This window comes from Carcharhinus amblyrhynchos, chromosome 16, assembly GCF_965287045.1.
Source record: "Carcharhinus amblyrhynchos chromosome 16, sCarAmb.v2.hapA, whole genome shotgun sequence".
NCBI lineage: Eukaryota > Metazoa > Chordata > Chondrichthyes > Carcharhiniformes > Carcharhinidae > Carcharhinus > Carcharhinus amblyrhynchos.
This window is the reverse complement of record NC_137339.1, coordinates 42,993,086-43,008,274: the sequence shown is the minus strand read 5'-3', so window position 1 is coordinate 43,008,274 and position 15,189 is coordinate 42,993,086. Positions and strand designations below refer to the sequence as shown.

The following is a 15,189-nucleotide window of genomic DNA, read 5'->3' as shown; positions in this document are numbered from 1 at the left end:
CAACATCTTTCTGCAATATAGAAAAGACAATATCCTGTTCCCAAGTTATTTCTCCCTACTTCACTGGGACTCGATCATGAGTCAAATCTAGAGAATTATTTAAAAGTGCAGGAATGTTAGAATACACTGATTTATTTAACTTCCTGTGATCAAGTTTTATTTTTTCCAAACATTACATTATATTGCAGTCATTTTATATGTATTATGTTTCAGAGAATTTGTTTAAACATAGCCTCCATTTGAGTCAATTTTTCCCAGAATGTGCCAATTCTTCAACTTATGAAGATTGCCCATATTTTCTAATTTCTTTTAAAGTGAAATATACTTTCTCTAAAAGTTGCTAAAATTGAGGTCTTGTACCTCGTTTAGCCATCACCCAATCAATTCTGCTATGACAGATCCATCCAGATTTACACTCGCACCTTTAATCCTAAATTGTTAAAGGTCTAAGGTAAGTTGACTACTGTTTGAAACAAATGAGAAGCCCTTTTGTGGTTTTGAATGCGTTTGTATTCATTAACAGCAACATTTTGTTTTATTTTGTCTAGCTAAACCAAGCAGGAAACTGACATTCATCTATTTGGCTAATGATGTCATTCAGAACAGTAAGAGGAAAGGTCCTGAATTCACCAAAGCCTTTGAAGGGGTTCTTGTGGATGCATTTTCACATGTTGCTAGGTACTGTACAAGTTACAGAAGAGCTATATAATAGCCTTGGAAGCTTTTATTTTTATAATGACTTGAGATGAGTGTGTTGTGCAGTGTGTAGGATGTTCACTTGACTGATTGGTGAATAAGTTGGAAAGAAGATGAGATATATCCAAAGTATTGTTGCATTTGTTGTTACAATTGAAATGTATTGTTAACAAGTCTGTAAAGGTGCATCAATTAGATTTGGGGTCCTGGCACATCCTTAGCTTTTCCAGCATCTTTCATTTAATAGATGTACCTGTGACATAAGTGCACTGAATCTCAGACTGACCATGGCACCAAGTGGCTAGACTGATTAAATGTTGGTATAAAATGTCAGTGGCAGTGCATGAATGTCAACAGGTGACTTCCATGTGGACACTCTTCATCTCCATTTTCAAGAGGTACGATGCTGGAAGAGTTGCCCTTGATCCTATCAGCAACTAACTGATGGCTAATCTACACATGCATAAAAGTCATTTTATTGTTAATTCACTTTATAAAATACAAAGCACAGACATCAACTTTAGAAGAGAGGATGTTGAAAGAAGTCCAGCAGATTTGTAATTCAGGGAGAAAGCAGAATTAATGTTTTGAGTCCTTTTGACTTTTTGTTAGAACTGAAGAAAGGCAGAATGTGTTGGGGCTTTAAGCGATGGCAAGAAAAGTAGCAACTTTAAAAAAAAACGGATGGGCTAATGTGAGACTGGGTGGTAGGAATTTTGTTCAGGTAATGCATATATGGGATTTTTAAAAAAAATTTAAGATGGAGGAGAGAGGTCACAATCCAAAGTTTCCGAACTGAATGTTTTGACTCAAGGGCTGCCAGATAAGATGTTCCTCCAGCTTGTGCCAGGCTTCGCTGGAGCATTGCAGCTGGCCAAAGGATGACGTGAATGTGATACCAAGGTGCTGAGTTAAAATGGCAAACAACAGGAAGGTTGTAGTCATGTTGAGGACTGAGCAAAAGTGTTCTGCAAAGTGGTCACCCAGTCTGTGTTTAGTTTTTTTTTAGTTTTCCGACGAGGGAGCGAGCTATCTTGGATCTGGTGCTATGTAATGAAGCGGGTAGAATTAGGGACCTTGTGGTGAAGGATCCTCTTGGGGAGAGTGATCATTGTATGGTGGAGTTTCTGGTGTAGTTGGAGGAGGAGAAAGTGGGTTCCCGGACACGCGTCCTTTGTTTAAATGGAGGGGAGTACGGTAGGATGAGAGAAGAATTGGCGAATGTGGACTGGGAGAGCGCGTTGGAGGGAGGGTCTGTTGAGGAGCAGTGGAGGATCTTTAAGGAGATCTTTCTTGGTGCTCAACGGAAATTTATTCCGATGGTCAAAAAGGATAGTAGGAGGAGAGGTAATAAGCCGTGGATAACGAAGGAGGTGAAGGAAAGTGTTAAACTAAAAGCGGAGGAATTTAAAGTAGCTAAGAGTAGTGGGCAAGAAGAGGATTGGGAGAGGTTTAAATGTCAACAAAGATTGACAAAGAAGTTGATAAGGAAGGGTAGGAGAAACTATGAAGCTGGGCTAGCGCTTAATATAAAAAAAGATAGCAAGAGTTTTTATAAATATATAAAAAGGAAGAGGCTGGCTAGGGTGAATGTTGGTCCTTTAGAGGATGAGAAAGGGGACCTAGTGGTAGGGGATGGGGTATTGAATACTAAGGTATTGAATAACTTTTTTGTTTCTGTCTTCACGGAGGAGGACGTGAATAATTTGCCGGGTGTTAGCGATGGAAGGGTGGTAGGACTGGAGAGTCTTAATGACATTACTGTTACTAGAAAGGCGGTGCTCGACAGACTGGAGGGGCTGATTGTGGACAAGTCCCCAGGACCGGATGGAATGCATCCGAGGGTTCTGAAAGAAATGGCGGAGGTGATAGTGGATGCCTTGGTGGTTATTTTCCAAACGTCGCTGGATTCCGGGGAAGTGCCGGATGATTGGAAAACGGCTAATGTTACGCCGTTGTTTAAGAAGGGTGCCAGGCAAAAGGTGGGGAATTATAGGCCGGTTAGTTTAACGTCTGTGGTAGGTAAAATGTTAGAATCTGTCATTAAGGAGGAAATTGCGAGGCATCTTGAAGGGAATTGCTTGATAGAGCAGACGCAGCACGGTTTCATTAAAGGGAAGTCGTGTCTGACAAATTTACTGGAGTTCTATGAGGATGTGTCTAGGGCGGTGGATAGAGGAGAGCCGGTGGATGTGGTCTTTCTAGATTTTCAGAAGGCGTTTGACAAAGTGCCTCACAAGAGGTTATTGCAGAAGGTCGAGGGACATGGAGTTGGGGGTAGGGTGTTAGCGTGGATAGAGGATTGGTTGTCAAATAGGAGGCAGAGAGTGGGGGTCAACGGGTGCTATTCGGATTGGCGGATGGTGACTAGTGGAGTGCCCCAGGGGTCGGTGCTGGGGCCTCAGCTTTTTACCATTTATATAGATGATCTGGAGGAGGGAACCGAGTGTAGAGTTGATGGGTTTTTGATAGGAGAGGGGATTAAGGGTTATGGGGAGAGGGTGGGAAAGTGGAACTGAGCAGCGACAGATCAGCCATGATCTTATTGAATGGCGGGGCAGGCTCGAAGGGCTGGATGGCCTACTCCTGCTCCTATTTCTTATGTTCTTATGTAGAGGAGACTGCAATCACTTAAAGTTCTAATACATTCTCCCTCCCTTTGGTTCTGATGAAGAATCAAAGGACTTGAAACTGTGCTTTCTCTCCAAATCTCCTGAGTTTCCCTAGCATCTTCTGTCCTTGCTTCAGATTTCAGCATGTACAGTATTTTGCTTATTCAACTTTAGGAGAGTTAGCTTTACATTAGATTACAATGTATGCGTGGCATTCGCCAATGTCTCAGCTGGTTAGGAAAGTAACTGAGCCTCATTAAAATAGGAAAGTTCACAGGTTTCTGCCAAGCAAACTCTTGATTCACAGTGATAGGAGTGCTACAATTGGAATAACATGTTACCGTTAGGAATAGAGAAATGAGCTAAGGTACTGCTTTCAGTCACCAACCACCAATCACTGTTGCAGGTGATTGAGTTGAGTACTGGATCAACTTTATTCCAATAGCTACCCATATGCCCTTTTCCTAATTTCTCTCAACATGTAAAATTTGAGGTATGTCTTCTGGTTATTTTTTAAAAATTCAATATTGCATCAGGATAACTATATAGAATGTTGTGATGTTGGTAACAATCTCAAACAAGAATAATAAAATTACTAGGGTTTTTGTTGATTTTCTTTTTTCCTTTTCTTTCCCCAGAGAATCTGAGCAGAGTTGTAAGAAGCAAATGGAACGAGTCTTGAATATCTGGCAGGAAAGAATTGTCTATGATGTTGATTTTATTCAACAACTTAAGTTAACTGTGGATGAATCTAACAGTCCACTTCCAGTAGGTATGCATGTCATAAATTATAATGTGACCGTGTCAACATTTCAACCTGTGTATTATAGTCTTTGTCCTTAAAGATACATGATTGAAACAAACTGTCTCTTACATGCCATTTGTAAAGCCAGATAGTGTAGTTGGAGATGATTTCATTTGATGGGCTATCCACTAATCAATGAGTCTGTTTATATGGTTTGTTATATTAATTTGCCACTTATGGTATTATTTTGAGAAGGAACCAAATGCAGTGCAAACATTATTCCAGAGTATTGGGAAACTGGAGAAGCAGTCATTCTGTTTTCTAATGCCTTTACATGTTTGACTTGAGAGCAGTGGAGCTGATGGTCTGGGAGTGGGTCTCCATGTATAGCCTGGAAAGATGCGCAACATAAAGGGAAAAAAGTGGACAAAATAAGTATGTACTTAAAAAGGAGTTCTTCAGTGGAATGTATTTTGAAAAATTGTCATTGGCAGTCACAAATCTTATCAAAACAACATTCTTAAATTCGTGTTGTGATAAGGAATGGCAAGACATAGCTTTTTACAGGTGATGTTCTGCATGCTGAAATGCTGCTTTTTACCAATGTCATTGAGTGAATCTGAGCAGAGATGAAGAGCCCCCCAGATAGGGAAATATGAAAAGGCTGCTTGCATCTACCATCAAATTCAATGCAATACTGGCACAATATTCCATGTTTTGAAAGTTGAAAATGCATAGGAATCCTTTTGCATGTTGAACTTGGAATAAATTGGGTCTTGGTGATCAGTTTGTCATTTCAATTTGCATATAAAATTGAATGAAATAAGGAATATTACAGTGGCTTGTCTGGTTGTCCGTGTTTATTTTTGGGGCGTACTGCTATGATGCTGGTGCATCCTGTTGCACATTTGGCCAAGTTACAGTGATTGCAAAAGTACAGAATGTAAAACTCTGTGTGTGAAACACAGGAAGGTGCGGTCAAGACTTAAGATGTTAAGTATTATTACAGAGCTGTTGCCTACACTAAGGACTTTAAAATTTTGATTCAGGCCTGAAATACACACTTACTACTTGTTTGAGCTGGAAAATCTCAGCATGTCTGGCAGCATCCATAAGGAGAGAAAAGAGCTGATGTTTCGAGTCCAGATGACTCTTTGTTAAAGCTTTGAATGGGCTCGTGCTACCAAATAAACGTGTTGGACTTTAACATGGTGTTGTGAGACTACTTAATTGTACTGTACTAAAACATGTGTTTTAAACTCTAAATTTGCTGTGTGCTTTGGTGCTGTTCTGACAAATCAAAATTAAGTTATGGTAAGGGTTAAATTCAGGATTGGTCAATGGTAATAAGGGTTGTTACTGTTTCCTGCTGCTTGTAAATCTGCATTAGCAGTGCTAGATTTTAGACAATGTAGTGATAATCTAAAATTCAGCAGTTTATCTCGTTTTGTTCTTTGAGAATGTTCTCCAACTACTCCTCTTGCATTTGCTTTGATGTTGTAATTATTGATTTTCATCCCAATAAAAATTAGAATGGTTTTTCAAATGTATAATCAGTGATCTTTGAAGTATATATTTTCCTTTCTTGTACCTACTGAAACTTAAGATAGAATTAAAATATATATGCTTTGCTGATTTAAATGATGTTGCACGTTATATTTTCTCAAATTCTTGATATGCTGGTGTTGCCTTCCTGTAATAATTCCTAAAGGAACAAATCCATCTTGGATTAAAATCTTGCAGGCAATATATTAAACTGGCTGACAATGTATTCTCAGTCCCTGGAAATAGATCTTGTGTTAGAGTTTGCTTTTCTGCATGTAATCTCGCAATCCAAGTTGTGTGGTCATGTCAGTGAATAAGACGTATGTGATGTGATGCTGTATTTTTTTTGCTTATGATCCTTTATTGTAAATTGAATAGTTCTTAAATTTGCTCTTTGAAAAGATTTAATCTACAAAATGGGCCTTGAGTATCACAATCCAACATCAGGTAACTAATTGAGTAATTGACAAAAAATAACAGATTAAAATCTTTGACCCTTGTAAATATGTTTTCCCTCTACAAAAGTTTTCAATGAGTGTCAGGCATTAGTTGCATGAAGTAGTTGAAGAAATGAGGGAACTCTTGGACTTGAGTCACTGATATGTTCTGTCACTCCTAGATAAATCTAGGGCCTAAATAAATAATTGAGGGAAAAACCCTGAAAATATTAGAAACTGCAGCAAGAGATTGCCTAAATGTAATTTTATAAAATTAATACATTTTTAAAAATCAGTGAAAACTTAATGAACTGAAATTCAAATTTGTTTGTGGAATTGAACCACAGATCTATGAAAGTACGTGACAGCAATATAATTGAACAGGGAAAACAGGTTCTGTGGCTAGGATGTAGCATTAATTCCATATTTCAATAGAGGCTGATATTTGTTCCTTACAGGTCGAATGTCATGTTGATCATATTTTCTGTAGCTGCATTAATGGGAAATCCTCATGTCTTTAATTTATAAATTGAGTATAGTTTGAATTAGAACAACAGGGCCAGTGGAATATCATTGAAGCTTACATTTATTGTAGTAGTGTATAGAATTGAATTGTGAAGGGAGGAAACAGTAGGAAAAATGTCCATTTGTAATCATTAATAAGACTATATACTCAAAAAATTATTGGTTTTGCTGGATTGATGTTTTTTCCTCCGAGATGGGAGCATCTCTACCTATCTCCTTACCTTTGACCTATCTAGCAAATTGCTGACTACTCTCACCTTTTTGAAAGCTAGTACTTTCTAGCCTGTAAAGACTCATCCAACTTGATCAGATTTCTTAATAAACTTACATTAACACTGCTGTGAAGTTATTATAAGCATACTACTTGTGACATTGATAAATAAACTTTAAAAAAATGTGGAGGTAATGGCCTAGTGGTATTACCTTTCATTAGATTATTAATCCAGAAATTCAGCTAATGTTCTGGGGATGGGTTCGAAACTTATCATGGCAGATGGTGGAATTTGAATTTAATTTAAAAATCTGAAATTAAGAACTTACTGATGATTGAAACTATTGTCAATTGTCAGAAAGGGACACCTGGTTCAGTAATATCCTTTAGGGATGGAAATCTGGAGTCTTTACCTGATCTAGCCTGTGTGTGACTCTAGAACCACAGCAATGTGGTTGTCTCTCAATTTCCTTGAGATGGGCAATAAGTGCTGGCTAACCAATGATGATGATGCCTGATGAATGAATAAAAATAATTCTTTAGCTAATCTTATGCTCCTAAGAGAATTTGCATTTACGTAGGATCTTTCATCCTTATTGGATTCCCCAAGAAACTGCCCAGCTAATGGTAGTTTAAACCATTTTTGTATTCTGCCTGCCACATGTTTGAGTTGGGAATTTAACTTTAAATTGCAAGTAAAATCTGTCCAACAATATTGCCATGTGGAAAAGTCAATTCTGATTAGACAATACTGACTGGAATTTAGTATGAGCATCCCTCAAATTTTTAAACCAGTATAGTAGTTAAATTTTAGTGAGTTTTGCTATAAAAAATGGCCATGGATCTACTGGGTACAACAGGCAATGACAGTTGTAAGACTTAAACATTACTCAGCATTTCTGCTCTGTTTATTTTTGCTCCCTTATTACCATTTTAGGATTATAGTATGGGTTGAGAATTCCCCTATCCTTTGAATACCTTTTATAATGTTTTTTTTTGAAGGGCAATATCTTAAAGTGATACAGAATTGCATTAGCATTTCATAGTACAGTGAAAAATTTTGTAAACCTTTTCTACCCTAGTAATTACCTTCTGACAGCAAATTTAATCTTTGCAGAGAGTGCTGGTTCTAAAGTCGTATATGATCAACCACCATCTTGCCCGTCATCCAGTGAAAGGCATTCTCGGTCTAACAGAGTTCGTAATGCTGAGGTTGTAAAATGTCATGAATCAGCAACATCTGACTCTTCATCCAGCATCTCATCTGAGACCAGATATATAGGTCAGTAGGTTTCCAGAGAACCAATAATACGCCATCTTTCTAAGAAAGATGGATTTGTTCCATAAAAAGTATTTTAAGATGCGTCCAATCTTTACTATTTTGTAAAATTGGTTGTGCCTGTGTCCAACCTTTGACTCTGGCTCAGAATCTTAGAGCTAGTTAATGGTTATGCTTTTTTTAAGCTCTTGATTTAAGATGTGGGATTGATTTATCTGTATATACTGCTCATGGATTAGATTTTGGGTATTTTGCTTTCTGTGCTGAAAATCTAGTGGGAGTACAAAAGCTTAGTTGGTGAGAAGTTCAGGTGATAACTGAGATCAACCAAACCTCACTTTCCTTTTATTATTAAGAACAGAAACACTTCCTGTTTGTAAATATGCAAAGAAGGTAGATTGCATTGATATAGTGCTTTTCGCATCCTCATAACATCCAAAGCCTTTATAGCAAATTAACTACTTCTGAAATGTCGTCATTGTTTTTACGTAGGTAGGCGAAGCAGCCACTTTTCTACTCGAGTGGTTTTGTGGTATCTTAAGTCCCTGTACATGAAAAAGACAAAACAAGGCCTTGGTATGAAGTTTCATTAGAAAAGCACACCCAACAATTGCATCTTCCCTCAATTTATACACTGAAGTATCTGCCTAAATTTATGGACACAGATGGTGTAGTGACTCTTGAACCATTATTGTATGATCCCAATGTCAGAGAGCTAGCATTGAAATCAACTGATCAGTAAAAAAGGCAAAAACAGAAAATGCTGGGAAATCTCAGGAGGTCTGACAGCATCTGTGAGATCTCTGTAGATGCTGTCAGACTTGTTGAGATTTTCCAGCATTTTCTGTTTTTGTTTGATTCCATCAACTGCAGTAATTTGCTTTAATCTTAGTTTTAAAAAAAAGCAAACTTAATTAGCTTACCAAGGAAGGAAATAGGGGTGAACAGCAATTGACCAGTTTTGCATCGAGAGAGAATCTGTGAGACATCTCAGACCAGTCTTTGTATATAGAATAGTTATAGACAGAAGGAGACTGTTTGGCCTAGTGAATCCATGCTGCTTGTCTACAAAAACAATTTGGTTTCCATCCCATGTCCTTTCCCCATAGCCTTGCATGTTTTTCCTCTTCAGTTGCTTACCTAGTTCTGCTTTAAATCTGCCTTCACCAGCCTTTAAGGGAACGTATTCCAGATTCCAATGACTTTCTTCATGTTGCCTTTTGTTAGTCACTTTGAATCTGTGTCTTCTGATCTTGATCCCCTCCCCCTGTTCCATAAATGGAAATAATTCCTCCCCATTAATCTGTCAGGGGAGGAGAGTGGAGGAGGGGAGAAGATACTGGATGAAATGAGATCAGGAGAGGGAAGCAGCAAGTGGAGGGGTGGGGGGAAGAAACATACCGGTTACAATGTGGTTCAAATGAACATGACAGTTAGTGTTTATGAAACGTCTGTTGTAACCGCCTCAAAACAAAGTGGAACTCAAGATTAGCTGAACTATTCACGTAAGTTCTCAAATTTGTCAACCAAGCTAAAATGAAAACACATTGAGAACATGCAATAAATAGTGGACTGCAACTTTGCTGGCAAGCCTATTATGTTAAACTCATTCAAGCACCTTTTTTTAAAATCCATGTACATCACATTGTTTCCTGATGGCCAGATGAAAATTAATGAAGTGTTGACTGAAGCCTAAGAGAAAGTAAGTAGAAACCTAAAATAGAGGGGAAGAAAGAAAAGTTACCAATAAAAGAAATGATCCGGCGCCATAAGTGATTGGTGCCCTTGCAGTACAAATAGAAGCTAAGGTTAATATCAATTGAACCCTTCAACCAACACTATCTTTCAAATTCATGTTTGGCAATTTGAGTCTTGGATATGATAATGTTAACCATGCATCTAATTTGTATGATTATTTTGCATTTGGAATGTGTTTGTTCTGCCAAATATTTTTAATTATATGATAACCCAGGAGTATATAATGATGTCTCTGTAATATCAACCGCGTGTTTGTTTTTTTGCCCATATGCTGCTTCAATCTATTCAAAGACAAGACTCCGAAAAACACTTGCCAAAATAACGAGGCCAATTATAAATGGATAAACTATTTCAATTTGAAATAAATTAACGTAGTTTTCACTTGCTTTACTTGGTTCAATTGGTACAAATTTTCAATGTATAGATAATCTAAAGTGAAGAGGCTGCAAATCCCAACTGAAGATAGCTTCAGTTTACCCTTCCATATCCCCCTCTGCGGCTTTTTTATTTTGAAATTTAACTTCTTGCAGGACGGACTTCTTGGGCCTGACTGTCTTCATTTTTTTCCTAAAGCGTGCTAAGTGACAACCTGATGAGGTTGTTTTTGGCAACAACCAGCCTGAAACATGACTGTTTTAACTTATTCTAGGAGAAGTCATCCAATTATGTTTTAAAACAAGTCTATCAAGTTGATAAGTGATATCTGTCTAGGGCCATATGCACTTTTCTGGTTTGTTTCATTTTGGTGCTTTTCTGGTTTCCATTTCATTTTGGTACATTTCAGACAAAGCATACTAATGTTCTAAACAGAGATAAATAATGTAAGTTTAAACATTACAAATGTTACAATTTAATTTGAAATTCTTCATTGATGAGTTTTCTGTTCCTTGAGTAATGGAAAAGTTGGAGCCTAACAAAGCAGAGGATTGTTGTAATTCTTTTCATACAGAATGCACAGGGCCTCTTACTGCATTCTTGCAAAACTATTCTAATTTTATTCTTACATTTCCTATCATCGTAATGTCTGTGACCTGTTTCATTAATTGTGGGCTGCCCAATCACACTCACAAGAAAAAGAAAAAACTAAACTTCACAAGAAGGCTCCACGGTCTACAAATTTTTTAGAAGAGTAAAAGAATCATTTGAGTCTAGTATCTCAGCAGTGGTATCATTTAGGAGGAAGTTTATATCAGCAATTAACCACCACATAGGACGGAAGAAAATTTCATAACAGGTCCTATAGTTCCTCATGAGGTAGTATTATCCAAACATTGTCATTTTCCAACGGTATACTGTTTAGCTAGGACCTGAGCAGTGGCATAGTTGAGTTAAACCTACTAAATAATGTTTTCTAAAACTCAAATGGATTGCACCTTAATTAGCTTAAGGTTGAATGATGACTCCTAGCTCTGTAATTTATCCCCATCATAATATGTTCATTAATGAAATCCAATTAATTTTTGAAAGTTACTCATCAATATGCTTTATCACCTTTTCAGGCAATTCTTTCATAAGTGTCGTAATTCACTATGTAAATTTAAAAAAAAGGTCTCCCTACTTGTGTTGTTACTTAAATCTGTTCAATCTGATTATTGTCCCTGCTGCAAGTAGAAAGGGTGTCTTTCTAGTTTCTATATTAAGTCCTCATTGGCACAAATCTACACAAAAACTGTACAAGCAGACAAGCTAAATTTGTTTGAAATGCAGGCCACCTCATTAGCAGTTAAGGTTTAAGTTGTGGCTTTTGAGATTCACATATTTTTCAATAAATAGTAAACTTTATTTGCCCTTCAAAATGTCTCCATTGTGTAAACATAAATTTTCAATATTGCTATCTTGGGAGATGGTGTGGCATTAAGCACATGTCGATTTGGAGGGTCGACGGGCCTGTTTCCTGTGCTGCTGTATTGATTTACGAACTCAGTAAACCATATACTTTGTTGCTGAAGTTATGCTACCTTTGTTGTCATGAGGTATTGTTTACATTTTGGATGTTCTATTTAAGCTCAATTTGATATGGATCACCCTTCAGCAGGTCTCAATCATGAATCAGATGATCAGCTAAACTATTTTGAGTTATTTAGAGGTTACAAGTTTCAAGATTGGCTAGTTCCCTCATCAATTGTGTATAAGCTTCATTAGATTTAGGAGCAGAATTAGGCCATTTGGCCCACTGAATCCTGTTTCAGTGTTGGTTGACAGGGTGAGAACACTGGCCAAGTTTGAACCCCTTTCTCAAACAATGGTAGCTGCCTGGACTAACATCAGTTACATAAGTCTTGGATTTGCTACACTTCTCCTAAAAGCTGTTCGCTCGCAAGTGAGCCGACACAACCTCAACAAGTTTATACACTGTGCTACAGAATCACAGCTGAGCACTATTTTCTCCACACATGATGTGCATATGCACATACAAAGTCACTCTATATTAATAGGATGTGAATCTCAGCCAAAGAATAATTATATTTCCCCATCTCTAATAATCACTCCCTTTGGGGAAAATGAAGCAATTTATGTACTGCCACTGTACTAAAGATCATTTAACAATATCAGTGGGCCCTGGACCTTCCTGGTCTTGGTACTCTTGAAATATTAGAGGAGCTGAAAATTCGTGCCTTCAGTAAAAATTGTTAGGTCAAGCTGCATATGCAAATCTGCATGATTTTCTCTGCATCTTTGACAAGTAAACTATGTGTTGTTTTGTTGCTTGGTTTCTTCTGTTCTGTTTCTAATCCTCAAAATTTAACTTCATTACAATGGTAGAGTTAAACTCACAACCAGCAGTCTTGCAACCAAGACTGTGCTGGATTTTGGATTTTGCTGGATTTTAGGTTGGGCGCTTTGGGCAGAGGACAGTTCAGACCAGTGTGGGTTGAGTAGAGCCAAGAATCACTTGGGGCGTGGGATCAGATGTGTGCAAATGGCAAAGGGGATAACTCACCTGGAGTCTTGCAGGCATCTAATTGAATTGTCCAGATAAGTTTATTTTAATTGAAGTAAATTTTAAGTATGATACATGGCAAATTCTAAAAATATACGATTTGTGGACAGTTCTGGTTATTAGACAGTCAGGTTCAGGAAAGTGTTCAGGAGACCCCTTTATGGCCATTGTATCAGGTTTCAAGTATTTTTACACATAACTTTACATCCTTGTTTTCAAAGGATGTAAAATGTTTAATTCCATATATTAGTAAATAATTTCATTTAAATTTGTTTTTTTCATTTTGCCGGTAGATTTTTCTTCCTATGTGTCTTTATAGAAAAAGTGTCTCATTCGTTGCATCTTCTGCCAAAATGCTTAGTGAACCAGATTAAAGAAAGGTGATGTGGATTTCAGATAAGAAGTCTTGTGAAGGGATTGTAATTGTTTTTTCCACTTGTAATCAAAACAAACATTGCATTTATATAGTGCCTTTCCCATCTAAGAATTCCGAAATGTTTTACAATCAGTTAATTATTTTTGAATGATCAGCACCATTGTTATGTAGGGTAACGTGGACCTTGCTATCAATATTTCTTGCAATCCAGCAGTCAACTATGGTGGGCAAGAGAGTCGAATAAATGGTGTGGCTTTTAAAGGACTAAAGAAAAACAGGAAAATGGCCCCAGACAGTTAAAAAGGTAAAGTCACCATAGGTGACCATAAGCTGTTTTCCCCTTTGAAGGGGAGACACCATCCACGACCCTGTGGAAATGTCCATGGCAATCAGGGAAGAGAGACGGCTGAAAACACAATACGGGAAGACAAAGGGACCTAGGTTCACCACATCTCCAGCGAGGGGCAAGGTTGAGAAGGTAGGCCTTCATGGATAACCTCAGCCGGTACAGGAAATTAACCCATGCTGTTGTCATTGTTTTGTTTCACAAACTAGCCATCTAACCAACTAAGCTAACCAACTCCAGTTGTTATGCCAGTTATGACAGTGGCATTGGAGGGTCCTGCTTTGCCATAAGTCAGGCTCCCAGTATACAGTTGTGAGCCTGATTAAATGGTACATTTGCTGCATAGGTTTCTTGAAGTCTGAAAACCCAATTATGAAAGGGTGTTAAGAGCTGTTAAGTGCCTTTCTTAAGCTATCCTTGTGGAACAGGAATACTTCCCACATCCAGTCCCTGCAGGGATATTTGACCTCTTTCTTTCTCCATTCCCTTTGTGTTGTCTTTTTCTTCCCAAATCCATCTCCCTGCTCCCCCTCAGTGGTTTTTATTTTTCTTCCTGTGCTGTGTTTTCAGCCCGTATCGCTTCCCTGATTGCCATGGACATTTCCACAAGGTTGTGGATGGTGTCTCATACTGTTGGTTTTCCTGCCCAGCTGATGGTCAGCAAATGGAAGAAAATAAATGACTGTAGTTAGATTTCTGTACAGCTGGTCTTGTCAAATTCTTTAGCTCTTTTCAGTCTCCTACAACCATCCTGTAAAAATTAGAGTCAGGGTGTACAGTTTTGTGCATAGCAAGGTTTCAGATCAGCAAATAAATAGATAATCAGTTTTTACTACTACAGATTGAGGAATAAAGTTGGCTTGTGTACTGAGTCCTTCCTGCAACTTATGCTATGACGAATTTGCATCTTGGTTTAATATCATCTGAAAGCAGCTCTTTGGGTTGACATTCCAGTTCTCTGTGGGGCTGGATTTCATGACTTCCTGTTGGAAGCGCTATCTGATGAACAACTTCATGATCTGTGAAGTATATTTTCATTCAAAGAATGCTGACTGTGCTAGAGTTCATGACATAATCAATTTTTATAGTTATAACAGACACATATCTATTGTTTTCAACTTATTTACCCTTTCAATCTGATCTGCAGGTAACAGACATTTCTGATGGTTAAGTGGTTATTTTGTATGGCAGCAATATTAACCGATTTTGGAAGGTATTGGTCAGGGCAATTGCTTGTGTTTGACTTACAAAGCTGTTAGAAGAAAACCATTTCTCAATGAGAAATTCTTATTTATTGGACTTTTCGAAATACAAACATACAAATTAGGAACAGAAGTAGGCCAGTTGGCTCCTTGAGCCTGCACTGTCATTCGGTAAGATCATGGCTGAGTTGACTGAGGCCTCAGCTCCATCACACTTATCCCAATAACCTTTCACTTCCTTGTTAGTCAAGAGTCTACCTGCCTTTACCTTAAAATACTCGATCCTCCGGGGAGGGGGACGTTCCGAAGATTTGCGACCTTTTGAAAGAGAGATTTTCTTCTCATCCCTGCCGTTAATGGGAGACCTTTTATTTTAAACAGTGTCTCCTAGTTTTCATCTCTCCAGCACTAGTTACTTTGAAGTTTATCTGTTGAAAGCTCTTCACCAGCTCATTACTTAGCTCCTGACCCATTATAGCCTTGTGAGAAAATTGAACTCAAGGGGAGTGACAGTGA

At 37.9% G+C, this 15,189-nt stretch overlaps 1 protein-coding gene across 2 annotated transcripts in view; it reads left to right on the top strand.

The window, feature by feature from the left end:
* Nucleotides 1–15,189, top strand: part of rprd1b (regulation of nuclear pre-mRNA domain containing 1B) — a 41,913-nt gene that overhangs the window by 3,374 nt on the left and 23,350 nt on the right. Inside the window, exons 2-4 of one of the 2 annotated variants that reach the window (XM_080205035.1) lie at nucleotides 549–678; nucleotides 3,947–4,080; nucleotides 7,889–8,053. In XM_080205035.1, the coding sequence (XP_080061161.1) occupies nucleotides 549–678; nucleotides 3,947–4,080; nucleotides 7,889–8,053 (429 nt within the window). The remainder of the gene's footprint in view (nucleotides 1–548; nucleotides 679–3,946; nucleotides 4,081–7,888; nucleotides 8,054–15,189) is intronic. The other variant, XM_080205036.1, reaches the window with a different exon arrangement.